Source organism: Culex pipiens, chromosome 3, assembly GCF_016801865.2.
Source record: "Culex pipiens pallens isolate TS chromosome 3, TS_CPP_V2, whole genome shotgun sequence".
In the NCBI taxonomy this organism is placed as follows: Eukaryota; Metazoa; Arthropoda; class Insecta; order Diptera; family Culicidae; genus Culex; species Culex pipiens.
The window spans coordinates 67744675-67766649 of NC_068939.1; the positions used below are offsets into that span (position 1 = coordinate 67744675).

Below are 21975 nucleotides of genomic sequence, written 5' to 3' on the forward strand. Positions count from 1 at the left end.
AAATTCAAAAATTCAAAAATTCAAAAATTCAAAAATTCAAAAAAAATTGAAATTTGAAATTTTTGAATTTAGAATTCTAAATTCTTAAATTTATAAATTCTTAAATTTTTGAATTTTAATTCTAGAATTCTTAAATTCTAAAATTCTATAAATTTAAATTTCTAAAATTCTAAAATTCTAAAATTCTAAAATTCTAAAATTCTAAAATTCTAAAATTCTAAAATTCTAAAATTCTAAAATTCCTAAATTTCTAAAATTCTAAAATTCTAAAATTCTAAAATTCTAATTCTAAAATTCTAAAATTCTAAAATTCTAAAATTCTAAAATTCTAAAATTCTAAAATTCTAAAATTCTAAAATTCTAAAATTCTAAAATTCTAAAATTCAAAAATTCAAAAATTCAAAAATTCAAAAATTCAAAAATTCAAAAATTCAAAAATTCAAAAATTCAAAAATTCGAAAATTCAAAAATCCAAAAATCCAAAAATCCAAAAATCCAAAAATCCAAAAATCCAAAAACCCAAAAATCCAAAAATCCAAAAATCCAAAAATCCAAAAATCCAAAAATCCAAAAATCCAAAAATCCAAAAATCCAAAAATCCAAAAATCCAAAAATCCAAAAATCCAAAAATCCAAAAATCCAAAAATCCAAAAATCCAAAAATCCAAAAATCCAAAAATCCAAAAATCCAAAAATCCAAAAATCCAAAAATCCAAAAATCCAAAAATCCAAAAATCCAAAAATCCAAAAATCCAAAAATCCAAAAATCCCAAAAATCCAAAATCCAAAAAATCCAAAAATCCAAAAATCCCAAAAATCCCAAAATCCCAAAAATCCAAAAAATCCCAAAAAATCCCAAAAATCCCAAAATCCAAAAATCCCAAAAAATCCCAAAACATCCCAAAAAATCCCAAAAAATCCCAAAAAATCCAAAAAATCCCAAAAAATTCCAAAAAAAACAAAAAAACCAAAAAAAAAAAAAAAAAAACCGAGCAATGCAACTCATAATATCCGTGCATAATTCCATTTGAAGCGGTAGCAAACAGACTGAATACCGGGTAGCAAAGTGAAATCCCGAAGAACTGAGAGCAAATTTGCTACCGCGACAGGTACCGCGATGGGGTTGACGTCGGGTGCAAATTAGCTTTGCTTCGATGTTTGCACCCAGCGCTGGAGATGCACTAAAGCTTTTTCTTGACCCCCTTACTTTTGAATAGCATACCGGCCCATTCAATGAACTCACATTTATGAGCGATGAACTCAAATGCTTAAAAAAGATGCGAACAGGACACAATCATGTCGCGAAAATAAAGGAAATCGACGATAAACGAGAGAGAATTGAGCGAAAAGAGACCGGAAATTGAAATTTTTCTCTCAATCCTCTCTCGTTTTGCACCTTTTGCACAAACGATGAACGTTTTGACCGAACGATGAATATTTTGCTTCGCGCGTGTATGAAAATATATAGTTACGTTATTTACGTCGGGGATACTTCCAGGGCAGATTAAGTTTCAGTTTGGTGTTTGAGAAACTCACATTAAATTAAAATTTAAAGACATTTTTAAAATATTGTTAAATAATTAAAAGACAAACCCTAAAAATTTGAACAAATCAAAAGATCGACCAAATTTGCTAAAGTTCTTTCATATCGGTAACTAGACTTCTTTCAAAAATAACCTCGTTAGATACTCTCACAATCTATTTCAAACAAATAGCCCAAACTCAATACAAGCATCCTCCCCCCGCCTTGCTTAAATCGGCGTCGGCAGCACCTTCACCACCGCCCGCAGCACCTCGTCCGTCTTGAGGCACCAGTTGGCGATGTCCTTGCTCACGCGGCACCACTCCTCGCCGTGCTTCGGCTCCGCCACCACGCACCGCTCCAGCAGTTCCTTCTGCTGCTGCTCGGTTCCGTGCTGCAGCTCAAACTTGTAGTAGTACGCCCACGAGTCGCCAAAGTCCGGGTCGATTTTGATCTGCAAACAGGTTTAGATTGAGATTTGGAGGATTTAGAGAGTATATGGTTTAACTTACGGTGCGGTTGAACCAGTCGCGACACTTTTGGATCTTGCGTTCGCTCCAGAACAGCTTGGAAACGGCCAGCAGGACGTGCGGATCGTGTTCGCACTTTTTGAGCGCGTCGACGGACTTGGTTTTGCGCTGGGGGCGCGCCTCGAGGAAGATGGCCTCGGCCCACAGTTCGCCGGCGTTGGGACATTCCTGGAGGGCGCGCGCCATCAGCGTGTTGGCCATGTCCTTGAGGCCGGCGCGGATTTCGATGCGGATCGCCGCCAGCCAGAGGGTGGCGTTTTTGGGGTTCTTGAGACGGCCTCGCTCGAGCACGGAGCGGGATTTGGTGAGCAGATTTTGGCGTTCTTCGAGGGATGAGAGAAGCAGCCAGAGCGGGATTGAGTTGGGACATTTTTTGAGGCCGCCGTTGTAGGTTTCGACGGCGCGGTCGAGCAGCTTTTTCTGCTCTTCGATTTGGCCCTTCATCATCCAGAGTTTGGCAAAGTCGGGGAATACTTTGACGGCGTCTTCCAGCAGGCTGAGGGCGGCCTCGAGATTGTCGAGGGCCCACTCCAGCTTGGCGGACTTCATCATGACGCGCGGAGTTGGAGCTGAGGCGCGGGCCTTGGCCAGCAGACGGCGAGCGCGTTCGTATTCAGAATTTTCCGACTCGAGCTTGACGGCGGCCAACCAAATGTCTTCCGAGTTGGGGTTGGCCTGGAAAGCGAGCGAGAGAATGCCACGTGCCGCGGGGACATCCCCAGCCATCCACTTGGACTTGGCGCCCATCAGCCAGAGCACCTCCGACTTGGGACAGTGCGCAACGGCTTTTTGCAGAATCGCCTCGAGACTTTCGCGCGTTCCGTGATTCTTCTCGAAGTAAGCTGCCCGCAGCCAGATGCTCTTCTTCGAAGGAAACTCCGCCAGGGCGAAGGTGTAAACGGCTCGAGCGCACTCAAAAGCTCCCTCCTTGGCGCAGTTGTCGGCGTCGTCAATCCACGTCTGCTTGCGATCTTCTTCGTCGATTCCGGCACTGATCACGGCCTTCACAATCGCCTGGCAGCACTTGATCGCGCCGGCCTTTTCCGCCTCCATCGCTTCCTGAAGCCACTGATCGCGGTTGATTTCAACGCCGTTGGCACTCAGCGAGGTCATCGCACGATCGATGATCTTCTCCACCATGTGGTTGTTCCCGTTGGCTTCCTCCAACTTCGCGGCCGTCGTCCAAATCTGTCGATCCGTTGGGATGTTCTCGCGCGCTTTGTTCAACACCTTACGAGCATTTTCGTACGTTTCCAACCTGGCCAAGGCCAGCCACAACTCCACGCTGGTGTTGCAACACTCAACCGCTCGAGAGAGCAAAATTTTAGCATCCTCCGGATTCTCAATCTCCACCGCGGCCTTCCACAGCCGCACCGAGTTCGGAATGTGCTCCAACGCTTTACGAAACACTCGTCTCTTTGCCTTCGGCTCAGTCTCTAAATCAGCGGCCTTAATCCAAATCCTCACCGACGTCGGGATGTGTCTCGCAGCCTGGGCAATCACACCCTTGGCCGTGTCCGGGGGCTGCAGCCGAGCCGCCTCCAGCCAAAGATCCTCACTCAACGGATTGACCTCGCATCCGCGCATGATCAAGTTTCGAGCCATCTGCACCTTTCCAGTGACCTCCTCCAACCGAGCCGAGGCAATCCACGCCGGCGGATGGTTCGGATTGGTCTCGCGGACACTCTTCAACAGAAGCCGTGCCTTCTTAATGTCATTAATGTCCCCACCATAAGTCGGAATCATGCTCTGCAAATCCGTCAAATATCCCTTCGGGTCGACCACGGTCTGACCAGCCACAGAATCCGACACCTGCGACAACTTTACATTCATTAGCGTGTTCCTCGCCTGACCAATCTTCCGCAAGTCCATATCGCCACTCGGCGTCAACATTCCCGGTGTGGCCACCCCCGGAATCATCGATGCCAACCCCGACCGCCCATCAATCGCTGTCGTACTCTCCCCGCCCAAATTCCTCGACAGCACACTGTCCGGCAGCGGCGTAAACTTCTCCGCCCTCGGGTTCCGCTGCTTCTTATTCCTGCTATCCCCCACCTCCGGCAAGTTGGCCCACTCATCCTCGCTCACCGCAATCAAGTTCCGCTTCAAATCGCTAAACTGCTGCTGAATCTTCGGGCGCTCCTGCCGGTACCGCTCCAAGTCCTCCTTCAACCGCTTCTCCCGGTATTCCTTCCGCTTCTCGTCCATCCGCTTATCAATGCTCTCGTAAATCGCGTCCGCCTCCGCATCGTCCTTATCGTAAGGATCCTTCGAAAACAGCGACCCGCTGTACCCGGAAAACTCGTCGTAATTCGAATCGTTCAAATCCTCATCGTCGTCCTCGTCCTCATCCTTCTTCTTCCGCTTCGCGGCAGGCGGCGCGTGCCGATCGTCTGAAACATCATTCGCGTCCCGCGCCGGACCGATATCCGACCGGGTCGTAAACCCGGTCGCACCACGACCAACACCGGCCACGTACCCCAGCGGGGCCGGCACGCCCAGGAAGTGCTTCTTGTTTTTGCTGCCCAGCGACGTCGCCGGAATGTGGGCCATTTTCACTTTAGGGGAAACTGCAGCCGCAGGAAAATCACCAAACTTTGCGTGGAAAACCGTGGAAAACGTTTGAGAAACGCGCAGCAAAACAAACGAACGACAATCGCGATGCGACGGCGAGATGTTTACAAATTTCAAGCGATGACGTTTGGGCATGGATTGTAGAATTCATCTCCTAGGAGATTTAGGGGAGAGAAGTTGCTTGTAGGGTTCATATTAAATTTTATAATATTATATTTCGCAAATCGACTTCTCTTTGTATTAAATATTTGGAGTTTTTTTTTTTGAAAAGGTCCAATAAACCAAATTTCCAGTTTTTGCTTTTTGGGTGTTTTTGAAACCGCCTTGAGTCAGGGGTATTGAAAAACACCCAAAATCTAGCCCAAAATGCTAAAACTGAAATTTTGGTTTATTGGACCTTTTCAAAAAAAAAAAACTCCAGATATTTTCTTGGTTTGGATTTTACTTTGTCACAATGTCAAAAGAAGCAATTTTGCATCGTTATTTTTTCCATGCATGTCATAAAAATTTGGGGGCTAGTCATACAAAATGAGTATCTGGAGTTTTTTTTGAAAAGGACCAATAAACCAAATTTCCAGTTTTTGCTTTTTGGGTGTTTTTAGAACCGCCCTGAGTCAGGGGTATTGAAAAACACCCAAAAAGCAAAAACTGAAAATTTGATTTATTGGTCCTTTTCAAAAAAAAACTCCAGGTATGTAAATGTATGATATTCTGTATCTCGGCCGAGACCGGTCGGTGGTGCAGTGGTAAGCATGGTTGCCTCTTAGCCCAGTTGGACTGGGTTCGATCCCAAACGGTTTCGGTGGCATTTTTCGAGACGAGATTTGTCTGATCACGCCTTTCTTCTGACGGGGAAGTAAATGTTGGCCCCGGTCTGGGTCGTTAACTCAGAACGTCATGGGATGGACAGATTTACAAACGGCGCAGAATGCCGTGTTACGCTCCATACAATTTTTTAATCTGTATGGAAATTTTGTTACGAAAGGGAGTCCAAAAATCCATTTTTTGTGTTACGTAATCAAAGAACACTCCCTAAGGCTACGTGTTACACTCAAAATCAGAAGTATCCCTCAAAAGGGTACTTTCAATCCTCAAAAAGGATACTTTCTATCCTTTTCATAAGTTCTCCCGGCGTCACCCTTTTAAAAGGGTATGTCAAAATCAGTACATTTTCGATACCCTTTTAAAGGGTGACGACGGGTGAACTTGAAAAAAGGATACTTTTTACTTTGAGTGTACGTGTTGATTCCTATAGAACAAAGTAGATGTTGTGGGCTCTTTTGAAAGTGCACACGCTTGTGAACCAAACTGCATCAATAACTCAAAAACGACATTTATGCGATCAGGGGTAGTAAAGCTGTATGTAAATTTTAATGTACAACGATAAAACAAACACGATTTAAAAACCATTTCTGATCACTTTTTGTTCTTTTAATGCAAAAGAAATACTTGACAAGACAACATTTTTTCGATGCATAGAGACAGGGCCCCGGCGATGGCCTGATATGAGCTACCGAACAACATTGGCAATATGGCGTCGTTTGTTTACAAACATGGGATTGTTTGTGGACGAACCGAAAAATTTACTTTTTTGTAAAAAAATCTATAACCATTGTGCAATAACATTAAGTCTTCCAAAACAGACAAAATTTCGTTGAATTCCAGACCAGAATTTGTTTTATTATTATTTTTCAATTTAAGAGCGAGTTTTTCACCGATGTGAAACAGGTCGTATCGAGGTGCTCCGATTTGGATGAAACTTTCAGGGTTTGTTTGTCTATACATGAGATGAACTCATGCCAAATATGAGCCCTCTACGACAAAGGGAAGTGGGGTAAAACGGGCATTGAAGTTTGAGGTCCAAAAAACATGAAAAATCTTAAAATTGCTCGCATTTCCGTAAAGCTTCATCAATTCCAACTCTCTTAGATGCATTCGAATGGTCTATTGAAGCCCTTCAAAATGTGCTATAGACATCCAGGATTGGTTTGACTTTTTCTCATAGCTTTTGCAAATTACTGTTAAAAATGGATTTTTTTAAAACCATAATAACTTTTCCCAACAGCCTCCAACACCCATACTCCCATAGGTCAAAAGTTAGGGAATTTCATGGACTATAAGCCTACGGTATTAACTTTTTGGCCAATCGCAGTTTTTCTCATAGTTTGACGATTTTTCTAGAACAAACATTTTACAACGTTAGTTTTTGCCCTGTAGGCCGCCATAGCGGCATTTTTTGGTCTCAATTTTATCATATTCGGAATCCTCGGACAATTTCACGTAAGTTAGAAGTATTGGAGTTGTAAATTTGATTGGAAAAATTGCCGTTTAGAATGAATTAAAATATTTTTTAACAATTTGTTGGATTGGGGGTAAAACAGGTTTTCGCCTACTTGATACAGCATTTGACGTATTGGTCATAGGGTTAATAAGATCTTTTTCTTTTTTCAAAAATGTTTTATTCAATTATTTTTTAAAGAAATATTACAACTCCAATACTTCTAACTAACGTGAAATCCGAGGATTCCGAATATGACAAAATTGAGACCAAAAAATGCCGCTATGGCGGCCTACAGGGCAAAAACTAACGTTGTAAAATGTTTGTTCTAGAAAAACCGTAAAACTATGAGAAAAACTGCGATTGGCCAAAAAGTTAATACCGTAGGCTTATAGTCCATGAAATTCCCTAACTTTTGACCTATGGGAGTATGGGTGTTGGAGGCTGTTGGGAAAAGTTATTAAGGTTTTAAAAAAATCCATTTTAACAGTAATTTGCAAAAGCTATGAGAAAAAGTAAAACCAATCCTGGATGTCTATAGCACATTTTGAAGGGCTTCAAAAGACCATTCGAATGCATCTAAGAGAGTTGGAATTGATGAAGCTTTACGGAAATGCGAGCAATTTTAAGATTTTTCATGTTTTTTGGACCTCAAACTTCAATGCCCGTTTTACCCCACTTCCCTTTGTCGTAGAGGGCTCATATTTGGCATGAGTTCATCTCATGTATAGACAAACAAACCCTGAAAGTTTCATCCAAATCGGAGCACCTTGATACGACCTCTAGAACAAACCGAGCAGAATCTACAAATACTGCCTCTTAAACCTCTTTTATCGCGATTCTGATTAAGATTGCACATCAAATCATCGTGCCTTTAATGTATCTTTAGTTCTCACATCGATTCGCTGTAGATTCGTGTTTAAATTTTGAAATTCAGCATAAATTAAAATAAGTTGCAAAATTCCCAACTTCAACCATGTGCAACAATTACCACATTACCCATGTGGGAAACCGATAATGGGGTAATAGAGATCTCCACGGTTTCTCTCACGCACACCATGATTCTGTGTTAGTATTTGTATTTGAAGTATTGTTTTGGTTTTGAACGATTGTGATTGGCTGAATTCCAAGCAGCTGATTTTGTTTACACTTTTTTTACGCAGACATAGGCAAATCGAGTAGATCATTCGTCTGTAAAAAAACATTTGTTTACCACGTGCTCGTGGTAGAACAAAGGACACAGCTGATTATGACAGACGAATCATTCTACTCGATTTGCTTATGTCTGCGTGTAAATATTATTACAAACTAACACACTCTCGCGCGTGGATATCTCTATTCATGCGTTCCAAACTGTCAAAATTCCAAAACGTCATTGCCAATCTTCGGTTCGCTGCTTTTGTTCGTGTTTGAAGTTTCGGGCCGAGACTCTGCATACACTGAAAACCCAACCATGGTAGTTGCTACCATATTGTAGGGTTAAATTGAGAACACGCACCGACGTATTTTTGCTAAAAACATTCCGTGCTTGGATTGACTGATTAACGCAGTCAGTTTTACTATGTCGAGAGCGGTATGGTAATTTTAACCCTCGATTATGGAGAGAATGATAATGAATTCGTATTTGCTACCATGCAATTTTGTGGAAGCATGGTACATTTTACCATATTTGCGTTTACTTTCACCAAAAAGCCACAGTTAATTTAATAAGCAGCATTTTTAGCAAATTTTCTTAAAACTACCATAGAGTTATCTACGTGCGCATGTATTGCGAGTACGTACACGAAAAAGATTGAGGTTAAATTTTGTACCCTCCAGCAAATCAAATGGCGTGCTAGTGTGCGTGAGATCGGGCTTAGATAACTCTATAGAGTTATCTAAGCCCGAGCTCACGCACACTAGCACCCCATTTGTTTTGCTGGCGGGTACAAAATTTAACCTCAATCTTTTTCGTGTACGTACACGCAATACATGCGCACGTAGATAACTCTATGGTCGGGCTTTCAGTGTAGAGATATCCACGCGCGAGAGTGTGTTAGTTTGTAACAAAATTTACACACAGACATATCCACGGTTTCTGACACGCACACTATGATGCTATGTTTATACTGTTTTTACGCAGACATAGGCGAATCGAGTAGCCAAACTCGCCTGTAAAAACCAGCTGTTTACCACGTGCTCGTGGTTTAACAAAGGGCACAGCTGATTTTGACAGACGAATCATTCTACTCGATTTGCTTATGTCTGCGTGTAAATTTTGTTACAAACTAACACACTCTCGCGCGTGGATATCTCTATAGGCAAATCGAGTAGAATGATTCGTCTATCAAAATCAGCTGTGTCCTTTGTTATACCACGAGCACGTGGTAAACAGCTGGTTTTTACAGACGATTGATCTACTCGATTTGCCTATGTCTGCGTAAAAAAAGTGTAAACAAAATCAGCTGCTTGGAATTCAGCCAATCACAATCGTTCAGAACCAAAACAATACTTCAAATACAAATACTAGCACGGAATGATGGTGTGCGTGAGAGAAACCGTGAAGATCTCTATAGAGTTATCTAAGACCGATCTCACGCATACTAGAACGCCATTTGTTTTGCTGGCCGGTACAAAATTTAACGTCAATCTTTTTCGTGAACGTACACACAATACATGCGCACGTAGATAACTCTATCGAGAAGTTAAAAGTGAGAGTGTGTGCGTGCAACATGGAGTTAAACTTTTTGAAAAGCCTTGGAGAGCTTCACAGAAACTGCACAGAAAGATTAACTCCATGTTGCGATTTGACAGCTCGATGGTCCCTTTGGAATCAGGAGGGTGCTGTGTCCTATCCCTCGCCTAGACCAGACCAAAATCCATGATAAAGCTGTCAGACCAAAGTACTATTGTTAATTTGATTTGGTTAACCGCGGTGGATTTTCTTGAAATAATTCGAACTGTCAAAAATCCACCAAAGCATCTATCACATTGATCGCACAAAAATCTGTGGTAGAAAAGTATCCACCGGTAGATGCTTTGGTGGATTTTTGACAGTTTGAATTATTTCAAGAAAATCCACCGCGGTTAACCAAATCAAATTAACAAAAACCCTCAAATCTTTCAGACCAAGACTGTCAGACCAAAGAGTAAAAAGTAAACAATCTTTGTCTTTGACGATGGTGCACACAAATCAAAACAAAAAAAAAATGAAAAAGAATTTAATACTTTCAATTTAATAACTGGATTTGGGCTGCAAAATTGGAACGAGCTGTCATGTAGAATCGTTTCTGTCAAGAAGGGCCGCGAAGTTTTTTATTTTTTGACTGATTTAAAATTCAATTTTAAATCCATGCGGTCGTAAAAAGGGTCATTGTACTCAAAAAATAAGCTTCATGGTGATGAACAATATTATAACAAATTTAAGCTTAATTTAAGGACCCAACTCATCATGTTTTGTGTTTTTTTTAGACATCGCTTAAAGAATAAGAAAAAATAACTTCACTGGCCTCAAATAGAACGGTTCCACTGAAGGAAACTATAATTTACAACATATTAGTCATACAAATTAATCTGATTTTTGGAGAATATAAAAAATAATATAGAAACGAATTATGCACCTAAATTAGGTCTTGATATTAAGGATTTGGATCAGTAGGCAGAGTATATTTTAGGGTAATGTTTGAATTCATGATTGAATTAAAATTTCTGTTTATCAAACATAAATAAATTTTAGATAAATAATTAAAGTATCGCATTTGGTAAATTTATTCAGGTTTTAAATTCAGACCATTTTATTGATACCGTTAACTGGGGTGAATCGGGACTACAGGCTGGATAGGGACAGCACGTTTTAGAGCAATTAAAAGCTTCAAATTTGGAAATGAATGTACACGTTTTGTTTCCGTGATTCTGGTCTAACCGAAATCACTCAAAAATATCAAAATATTAGGTTTCAAAATTGCTGAAATGCTGTCCCAATTCGCTCCATGTGTCCAAATTCTCCCTAGATGACGTTAATGAATGATGTCGCTTTGATTTTTGCAGCTACTCAATGTTTAACGTCATGGAATGGACAGATTTCTAATGTCTAATTAACTTGTAAGTAATTCATTTGGATTAACCATGACTTGCAACACTTATTCATAAACTCGTACTAAAAATACTATTGATTCAGTAGTTTGGGAACGCCAACACTCAGAATGACACATGGCTTCGATAAATTAGAATGGTCTTTCTCAAATTATTAGAGAAGAAAATGTGAAGAAAGCAATCAAAAATTAGTAAACCGTGATTAAACTGGGAGGAATGATTCAACTTATGAAACTTTGCAGTTTTGAAACGTCTTTGCTCAAACAACGATGAAACGGCGGGAATCCTCCACGTGATAAATCACTTGCTGTTTTTTTCAGCAGTTTAGGTGCTTTTTAAATCGATTATCACCACTTAATGGCTAATTTGTGTGCTTAAATCGAGACGTCTGGCGGGTGACTTCCGCGCATAAATGTTCACGAAACTGAGAAAGCGCGACTAGTTCGTGGGGGAATTTTAAGTTAAGCGCGAGTTCATAGACAATTGACGCACGCCAATATTGTATTTTATTCTGGTTTATTAGCATTTTTACAGACGGGATTTTTTTCCGTTCTGATCACAGAATTAAGATTTATTTGTTTTTAAGAGGTTTAGACGCACGCGGGTGTTGAGCAGTGATTGCTCTTATCTTAGGCTACTTTCATCATACACGCGAGCTCCACTTGAAAGGGTTTATCAGATTTTCTTAATTGGCTTATCAGTGCTGTCTCAGTGCTAACTGCCAAATATGGTAAGATGACAAACCCTGTTTCACTTGGAACGAATCATTTCACAACCCTCGCAATTACACTCAATTTATCTTAATTTCATTTGCTGCGGAACTTTTTGAATCAAATAATATAATTATTGAAACAAACAATTGAGAGTATGTTCAACAAATAGCATGATAAGGTCGTTAAAAATATGTTGAATAGAATTGAAATTTTGTTTTGAAGCTTTTATTTCACCAAACTTTAACCACAAATTTCCAGGAAATGTCCCGGGTAGCAATGAGTGATTTGCATCCACCGAAGGAAATTTTATCGCAGACCAAGATCAACGGGTAGATAATTGCTGGTTCAGAAAGAAACCATCAGAACAGTCAGTGGGTGGGTGTTTTCCAGTCCAAATGACGCCAGTCAACCAGCCTGCACCCTCGCGCTGTCCGAACGCCACACGTGTCCAAGCTAACACATCGTCGATGGCGCGAAAGTCCCTGACTCGAAATGACTCACGCGACCACCAACCAGCCCGCGAATAACCTCCATCTAAAGCAATTTATTTCTGTCGCACTTTCCAAGAAGCGATACTTCCTGGTGATGCAACAGCTCTCTCTCTCTCTCGCTCCAAACTCGGGGAAAACTGACTGGGAAAACACGCGGAAAACTCTTTTCCGAAATCAGCCAGAAATAACCTCAAACGCTGCCGAAGGCTGGAAAGACCCAAAACAAGAGAAACCCTGTTTTGCGTTGTGGAAATCCCCAGCTTTTTATTTCTGCTTATTTAATGCTTTCCACTTGCAGTCTGCATGTTTCCTCCGTTTCCTCCTTCTCCGAGCGTCGCGACGGCGGCGTCCTTCTTCGTGGCAAGGACGTCGCGTGGTGCATTTTCCACTGTGCTTGTGTGGGTGAGTTTGTTTACGTCGCTGTTCGAATGAGAAGACAAAAACAAAAAGCTCTCTTCTCTGCCTTTCTCTCGTCAGAGAAAAAATGATGGTTGCAATCGGAGGGTTTGTGGTGCAACATACCTATTTGTTGTGTTTTTAGCAAGCCTGTTTAATAATATATGACAGATTCGAATAGCGTTGTAGAACACAATTTAATTTGTGAAAATATCATGAGTTAGTTTCATGTGACCTAATAAATGTTTAGACAAATTATATTTTTTGCCAGCTTCAGCCGTGTCACAAGATAGCCCACAAGCGACAATTTATCAAAATTGTATCCCTTCGAAAAGGTTGGAAAACATTCCATAGTGCATTTTCCTATACATTGTTTCATTTTTGTATTTTTAGACTGATTTAAAAAATGATTTGAAAATAAATTTCCTTCAAATTTCGATTTTTATTGACTGATAGTGTATTGCAAGCTAACTGTAATCGTATGGAATGTATTTGAAAATCTTTATTTTGTTTTGTTTTTGTAACAATGGCTTGAAAAATTAAAAAGGTGAATATTTTAGGCTAATTTTAAAAGAAAAATGTGTCATTTATTATATAAATCCTATTTGCAGTTGTGTTGCAACGTATAGTTCGAAAATTAAATAAAATACTAAGATCAGTTGAAAAATATGTAAAAATTGCTTTACAATAATTTTCAGTAGGGTATTAACTAAAGAAACGATGGAAAATACATTGAACATGTGTATTTTATGCAATGAAACTAATAAACAGTGTTGTTGATTTACCTGGGATTAAAAATATCAAGTTATAAAAATGTTGTCCGAAACTTTCTTTGTTTTACTTTTCCAATAATGCCAAAAATCAAAAAAATATTTAAAGTTGTGGTAATAAACGCAACATAAAAATATTTCAAATTGCAGGCTAAATTTCCAAATCCTAAATTTATGAACATTTTTCCCCTTAAGTTTCACGGTTTTTTATCATAATTATTAGAAAATCTAAAAAAAATGTTGTCATAAATGTGTGTGACATTATCATGAGAACAAATTATTGCACGAAAAAAAAAACGGAATCGACGTTAACACCTTATAATGTGTATCGTTGATTTTGCGACAAGACTCCACCTCCCGGGTCTTCTAAGTGTTAAGGTATGGCACGGGAAGAGGGCACCGAATACCTGTATTTACACTTAGAATTTATTGCGTCCGCCTCGAGATTCGAACCGGCGACCTCAGGATTGTGAGTCCAGTGCGCAGTCCGATTGATCCACACAGGCAGACAATTTTTGCAGTTTAGTGACAATTCGAAATTAAAAATCTTTTTTTTTAAGATTTAGGATTATTATTTATCGTTTCACTTTTTTATATCAAAGAAAATATTGTTGTATCAAGTGTATTTGAAGAATGCTGGTTGTGCCAAAAACATTTTTTATAATTTAAAGATCAATTATATTTGAATGAAAAAATGAAATCTTAAAACAAATTAAAATTGAATTTTACGAAACATTTTACACCAGGTCAGCTCTAGAAAAATATTGTTTGATAAATCTCAAAACTAGAGCGTCCAATTTCCTGACCCGGGAAAAAAATTCCCGAAAAAAATATTTTCCGTTTCCCGGGAAATTTCAAATTTTCCCGGGAATTCCCGAAAGCACATTTTTTTAAACTTACAAAAAATTAAATAATGAAAGAAATCATTTTTATTTTATTAAATTCAAATTACTGTTATTATTGAACTTATCAGTTCGACTGAAAATTTCATGTCAAGATTTATTTAAGATGATATTAATTTTTGAAGCATTCACAACTGGGAATATATCTAAAGTTTTTTGGAATAGGTCCTATTAACATATGAATGACAATGGCTTATAGAACCTTTAACAAAAACTCTAGATATCCCGGTTATTTGTTGGGCAACAAAAAAATACGATATTATGGAATGAAAATAAATTTTTATAATTTAGTAAGCTTCTTTAAAGAAAATTTTTATTTTATAATTTGAAAATAAGGTACCTCTTCCCGCAAAGATCAAAAATGAGTTTTTTTCCGTTTTGTTTATCATGACCAAATTGGAATACAATTTAATCTTTATCATTTAATGTCTCGATGAGGATTTTTGCTAGAAGAATAAGGATAATTTGTTTAAAAGTGTTCGAGAAATTACAGGTAAAAGTTGAAAATTCATAGAGCACTAGAGTTACCAAGTGCATAAGAACTTAAAATATTAAATTACTAAACTACTTTTTTTGCTATGAAATTTTTTTAACCGAAGTCATTTACTAGGACGAATTATTTAAAAAAATCACTATAAAAGGTGGCTAAAAAATGCAAACATATATCAAATACTTGCTCCAACCATTTGAAAACTCTGAGTTGTGATTACATAAAAATGGTATTTCAAGTTAATAGCAGATTTTTAAGGTAAATTCAATGCTTATCTATATATTCGTGAGCTCAAATCAGTAAGATTTGTTCTGGATAAAAAATTTGCCTTGAAATAAATATTTTCTATATTATACATGATTTTTTTTTTCATTGCAACCAAATTATCTAAATTATTTTTTATCATATTCTCTTAAACTGGTCACCGAGACGTATTTAAAATCAATTTTATCGTTTTAGTGCCTGGATTCATTTTACTCACTTTCCAAACACTGTGATTAAAAAAATAATACCTAGCTACTTCTTATCAAAACAAAATAATAATATTTTTTTTGATATTTTGAACGAACAGCTTATATATATTTAGCAAATATATATATTTTCTTGAAGTTGTATGTTTTTTTACAAGCAGCCAAGGCATTCATTGAACCAAATATTAATTTTGACCATTAAAGTTGCTATTCTATACAATTTTGTTACAAACTATTAATCAAAACCAGGATCAGAACAATTTTTGATAAATTTTAAATTTCCCGGGAATTCCCGGGATTTTCCGGGAAATTTGTTGAAAATTTCCCGTTTCCCGGGAATTTTGTAACCCCGAGAAATTGGACGCTCTACTTAAAACAAACGGTTTTCTTTACTCACGAGAGAGAGAGAGTGTGGGAGAGTAAACTGAACTGGTGTGAAAAACACCAGCCAGTTGGTCGAGCGCGCGCCAAAAGGAAATCCCGCGCGGGAGGAAAAACTAACACCAACACTTGCACAGCCTGCACTGCCTGGTAGGACATCGAAGTTGGCGTCGCGACGCTGGTGCACTGTGAGAAAATTTGAGGTGAATTTGTTTGAAAACAACAGATATTTTTGTCTTAATTGTGGTTTGATTTTATTCAATTAGAATTCAAATGTTTGAATCTTTTTTACAGTGCACACAACTAGTAACCTTACACTTGAGACTGTCTGTGGCGCGGCGAGTACATTCTCACTGTAGCAAATTCAGGTTGCATAAAAGTGTTTGCGCGGCTCCCGCGGCGTGTCAGTCTAATGCGGCATTTCGGTAGGTCAACAGCTGATTCTAAGGGGACGAAGGAAAAATCGTCGTCGTCGTCGGTTCTTGTTTTTTTTTCCCACGACGTGCCTGATTGCGAGAAGAAGGGGCGCGCATGTGGGGGTGTGCGTTTTTAAGTAGTGTTTTTCCGACGAGTTAAAAATGTGAAAATTTCAGTTCGATGAAAAGTGGTTCGATTTAATGCAATTACAGTGCCTAAAAGACCGGAAGATTTTGAATGCCTATGGTTGTGAAAGCGTTCAAGTGTTTGCCGAAGAAGAGGGTGGAAATCTTTTGTCGAAAATATAAACTTGACGAAAATACAGCCGTCCAACCAGTTTGCTGCGAGCAAGCTCGAAAGAAAATTTAAAATTTAAGTGGAAAACTTATCCCATCGGTGATTTATTCGTGGCAAGCGGCAGTTTGGATTATTCCTGAAAATAAAAAGTAAGGTAAGAAAAAGTGAAACTATTTATAAACAAAATTGACGCCGTTTGATGGTTACATTTTTGGCTGACAGCCACTGCTTTGCAAATTTATGTTAGTCAGAATTGGGATGGGATGACGCCACGGAAAGAAGTACAAAGCAGAATGACCTGAGTCTCAAAAGTACCGTGCTGCTCCACCAATTTGTGTTACATGAATGAATCAGGTGGGTTATTTTGCGCCAAGTGGAACAAATCATGCGTTAAGTCATTTGTGGTTTTATTAGCTGCGATCGAGCTACAATAAGTGACATTAAACTTGGTAAGAAATTGGATTTGCTCCGAGCTATTGCGGTTAGTGTACATTATCCAGGGAGGTGCACAGGAATGGAATGAATCACATTTGTTTATAATTGATGGGAATGTGAAGCTTGATTGAAAGTTGCAGTTTATTGTCCTTTAGGAGAATAACCTTGGATTGGAAGTTATTATGGAATTAATAGATAAATTAAATCTGATGATAAAATTTTTAGAAAAAAAAAGGTTTTAAAAAGAAGACACACTGTTTCCAAGTGGCGCCCAGCAAAGCGACAATCTTTTTTCAACAGCAGGTAATTGGCATAAAAAAGAAGCATATTGTTTCTCCACTGATAAGGAGCTTATCGTGCCGGCAGTAAATGATTTTCGCGAACAATCTCTGCATGCGAGATTGGCTATTTCACCAGCCGACCCAAATTGACACCACGGTTATCTGAACTGTTGGCACGCTTTACGATCTTTTTGTTCCTCAAAATGTAATTGCATAGAACTCTAGAAAAAGTATTTACTGTTATATATTTCAACAAAATGTAAGTGTTTCAAGAGAGTTTCGTCTATTTTTTTTTTTAAATTTAAGCATTTGTATGGTTAAATTTGACATATTAATTTTGTTTTTGAGCTATTTAAAAAACAACACGTCAGCTTTTAGGAACACTCGTTTATGGAAACATTTTTATCCCGATTTTGGCAGCAATCAAATTTTAATTTAATAATTTTGAACTCCAAAAGTTTTTGTCAAAAAAAACATCCATTTTAACGACCCCAAGGCCTGTTGTCGTCTCTATTGCAAGTTTCTGCTCAAACATAAAAGTCCAAAGCTTGAATGGGGAGAGCACCCAAACTTATTTTTACTCCAAGGAACCTTCCACCCCAGTGTTTGAACTGACGACCTTCGGATTGCGAGTCCAACCGCCGCCAGCGATTCCACCGGAATAGGCTTGGTTTGGTGTGTTGTTTGTACTTATAGCGTGGAGACGACACCTACACTTGGAATGACTAAACGGCCTAGCAACATCCAAGGCCGGGACCGACGTTTTACTTCCCCATCCGATGGAAGGTTGGAGCAGACAGGAATCGAACCCATGATCTTCCGCTTACTAAGCGGGCAGCTTAACCATACAGCCAAACCGGCTGCTTTTGTATGATCAATCAATTTTGTTTGCTCAAAACCTAATGAATTTGTATGATTTTTTTCTTACAATAATGGCAAAACATTCTAAAAAATAATATTTTGAGAAATTTAAAAAAATATATTTTGAAAACTTTATATTGATTTCAGCAATAGCCTCTGATTAATAGCCTTACAAATAGAACATTAAAGGTTATAAAGTTTACATCTTTAGTATTATGATAGAGCAATTCCATGTCAAATTGGGCATCGGTTGTACCCGACATGTTATCCTACGCTACCATAAGCCATTTTTGTTTATATGGAGCCAGTTACACTCGAGAATTACATTTGAGAAGGGCGTAAGTGTTTTTAACTATTTTGATATTTCGTAATTTAAATATTGCTGTATCTTGAGACTCAGACTCACGAAAAATTGAGCAACTCACCTAAAAAAATACAAACATCATTTACTGAAACTGTGTGCTCTAAACATCAAAATTTTCAAAAATCGAAGGCGAGAGTTTATTCCCCAGACAATTTTGACCATAGTCCTAAGTCCAATCCTTGTGAAGTTACAGCGGTTTTAAAAATAAAAATGTTGAAAATATAGGTTTTTTGATGGTTTTTGGCAATTTTTATATGACAGATTTGATTTTTCATCCTCGAAAATATTTTTACCAGAAAGCTCGTCCAATTGCCCATAAGTTGGTCTTTGACCACATTTCAATTGGATGTATGGACTTACAGATATAAACTAATTTACTATCCATGTGTTTTTTTTAAAGCCCGTTAAATTTCCTACAAGTTTGTCTTAGACCACTTTTTGATACGATGCAACGGGTTCAAGATACAGCAATATTTAAATTACGAAATACAAAAATATTTAAAACACTTACGCCCTTCTCAAATGTCATTCTCGAGTGTAACTGGCTCCATATACACAAAAATGGCTTATATAAGCGTAGGATAACATGTCTACAAAGTTTCATTAAAATCGGAGAGGGTCGAGAAAAAAGTACTTAAAAAAAAATTCCTGTTTTGGGCTGGAATTGCTCGTTAGTCTTTTCCAATCTTGGTATTCCATATGCACTTTCTTTTTTAATCTTTTTTTTTTTAATAACAACCAGCTTTGCCTCGGTCTGTTGGGCTCATTTGACCACTAAATTAAAGTCAGCTTCCAGCAAAATCTTCTTTAAAGTGTCTGTTAACTATTCACTACAGCAAGAAGTTGCACAATTGCTTTAGTTTAGCAAGGCCAGCATCTAAACTTAAAAAAAAGAATTTGACACTTCGAACGTAATCGCAGCATGCCAAATTTAGATGCCGCCAAACAAAAGAAAGTTGAAGAGTGAGAGAGCGGGCACCAGGGTTGCTAGGTGAAATGTATACATTTTGCATAAAAACATAAAAAAAATAAGACAGAATGGGAACACTGATGGCAACAAAATTGCAGCCGCGTGAGAGTTCGTGAGAGATTTGCGACCTGCCAATATTAGGACCAGCGGGCGGTGGAAGATAGAACCGATGGAATGGAATTAGAGGCAAAATAAAATATTTTGAAGTGCTTTTTGAACAATTTAAACCCAACTTTAGTATTAAAATCAAAATGCAGATCGATTCTAAAAGTGTCACCGTTTACACCACTCATTCTGTTTTCAATTATGTTTGATCCCTGACAAACCTGCCAAATATACATACATATCCCCTAATTTGAAGCTGTAACGATCTCTAAATCTCTGCGTTCTATTATAAGTTGGGCACATTGTATTTTGATTAGTACAACAATATTATATGAATTGAATTGAATTAACCCTCTACAACCCAACTCCGCCTCTAGACGGGCTTCGATTTAAAAATTCGCCAAAAAATCATTTTTCAACCAGTTTTTGATCTTCAAAAAGCATTGGAAAGAAGAACTTTTAAAATTTTGGAAAATTTTAGGGTTTTAGGTTAGGTGGTAGAGTAGACCAAATACTACCAATAACAAACATAAACTAAACAAGATAAATGCAAATTAAAATACTAAAAATGAAACAAGAAAAATATAAAACAAGAGAAGTGAAGTTTTTCGTAGAACAAAAGTTGCTTAAAATTACCTCCTGAACACGGGAAAAATAAAAATTTTCGAAAAAAAAGTTGGGCAGTAGAGGGTTAATGTATGTTTGGCCTTATTTACAAACAACCAGCAATTTTGTTTTGACTATTTTGTGTGTTTACTGTTTTTATTGTCTTTTTTGCTTTCAGGATATTAAAAAAAAAATAAACACAAATCATTCGCATAAACTTTAATCAATAAACCCTGGCTTCTTTCTGATGGTAAAAACTGTTTGATTTTCAAGAGTTTTTCCCTTAAATGTTTTAACAGATCATAAACCTGTTCAAACATGTTTTTTTTTTTGTCAATTTTAAAGCTTTGTCCTTTCCTAGAGGTGGATTTAGGTATAGAAGTTTAAGGATACGTAATGTTGGGTAGAGATACCTAATAATCTACAGTCGACTCGCTGGTTGTCCATATTTAATTTCTCGATATTGTCCCTAATTGGATGGCGTTTTCAGTCCCTCCAAAAGCCGATGCCTTCCTTCCAATTCTTTCGATAACTACACAAATTGAGTCAAAAGTACACCATTCATAAGTCAGACCAGGAAAATAACTAATCTAAAAAAGGCATTCTCAAGGAAATCCAGAACTAAGTGTATACCTCACATTTTGCAAAAGACCTGGAACTCCTACACATTCAAATCATATTCTGAGAAAAAATCCAATCAAAACAATATAAAACAAAATCGTTGCCTGACCACACGGTTCCCAGAATAATGCATTAAATTATATATAAATTAAGCAATTAGTCGCCACACGAGATCGCGCTAAACGCTAATTAGTTCGGCCCTTCGAAGAGATCGGCAGTTATTGGGCCCGGGCGGATTATGCAACGTTACGTCCACTCCTGCCTTATCAATCTCGCGTGGAATGGTCACAATCCGTATTATCCCCCGGCTATAATTTGCCTCCTCTCCCGTGTCTGCATGTGAATGAGCTTTTTAATCAAATTAAAGAACTGAGTCTTATCAAAGCTTTGATTATCGCGGCTGGCGCTCACGTTGATTTTCATTCATCAGTTTCGGTGGGAACTTTAATGTATGAATAAATCTGGATCGAGCAGTGATTGCAACTGGATAGCAGCAGTTGTGACAGCCAGATTTATGGGCGAGCTTCAGATGTTGTTAAGGCTTGATTGGATTGATTAATCACCTTAACTTGGCAACCATCTGTTGAAATTGATAGAGTGAGTTTCCCTTTTTTTCTAATTAAATTATATAAAGCAGATCATGATTTGCTGCTTGTGTTTATGAAATCTCAAGAAAAAAAGTAAGCATCACTTCATTCAACTCTAACATGAACTAATTGAGTTCACTCCCGAGTGATCTCATTTGCATAATTACCGAGATCGAGAGGATTCTCGATTAAATTCGCGTTATTGTTACACAGTTGCACTATGGGATCGATCTCAGGTACTGACTGTATCTACCGTAGAACATCTCAACATTCCCAGTTGAGTGTTACAGCGAGGATTGCTAACTAGAGCTAAGCAAGTTATTCCCAACTCGAGCCTCAGCGAACAATAGTGCTTAAACTGATGCAAAGCTGGAACAACATGCCAAATCGAGGGGAAACTTCCGATGAGAAAACGTTTTCCAAGTGGGAAATGTTGTTTGCCAGACTGTTGGCGATCAATTAAGAGCGAACAAAAAGTTATCTTGATGCGGCGATAGAATTCGCAATCGGTGTGATATTTGCTGCCTCGTTATGTAGTTTAGATAAGGCAAGTGTTTTCGTTTTTTTATTGCCAGATCGTTCTGTTCATTCATATTTTACGTCTGGAAATTTTTCCAACAACTGATCAACTCTATGAGAACTTGTGTTTTAAGTGCAACTTCTAAAACATCCATCCATGACGGTTGTAAAAACATTCACTGGATTCTCAAATGACAACGGCAACCTGTTGGTAATCGGCAGAAGTTGCTATTAAAATACATTCACTTGACTTCTCGAAAGAATAATAAAAATTGGGCCTATAGACAAAATTAAAACTTCAGCGCTTTCGACTCCACCGACCACA

At 38.3% G+C, this 21975-nt stretch overlaps 2 protein-coding genes across 2 annotated transcripts in view; one reads left to right on the top strand and one right to left on the bottom strand.

The window, feature by feature from the left end:
* Positions 1-1676: 1676 nt before the first annotated feature.
* LOC120431800 (pre-mRNA-processing factor 6-like) lies at positions 1677-4726 on the bottom strand. Its single transcript, XM_039596919.2, has 2 exons — positions 2034-4726; positions 1677-1975 (listed from the first exon to the last, which is right to left on the bottom strand). Exons 1-2 carry the CDS (start codon positions 4602-4604, stop codon positions 1751-1753), a joined length of 2796 nt encoding a protein of 931 aa, XP_039452853.1. The 5' UTR covers positions 4605-4726; the 3' UTR covers positions 1677-1750.
* An 11264-nt stretch (positions 4727-15990) lies between these two features.
* The window catches only part of LOC120430126 (multidrug resistance protein homolog 49-like), a 41869-nt gene continuing 35884 nt past the window's right edge, over positions 15991-21975 (top strand). The window contains exon 1 of the mRNA XM_052710072.1: positions 15991-16455. The gene's annotated coding sequence lies outside the window, so the exon portion shown is untranslated. The remainder of the gene's footprint in view (positions 16456-21975) is intronic.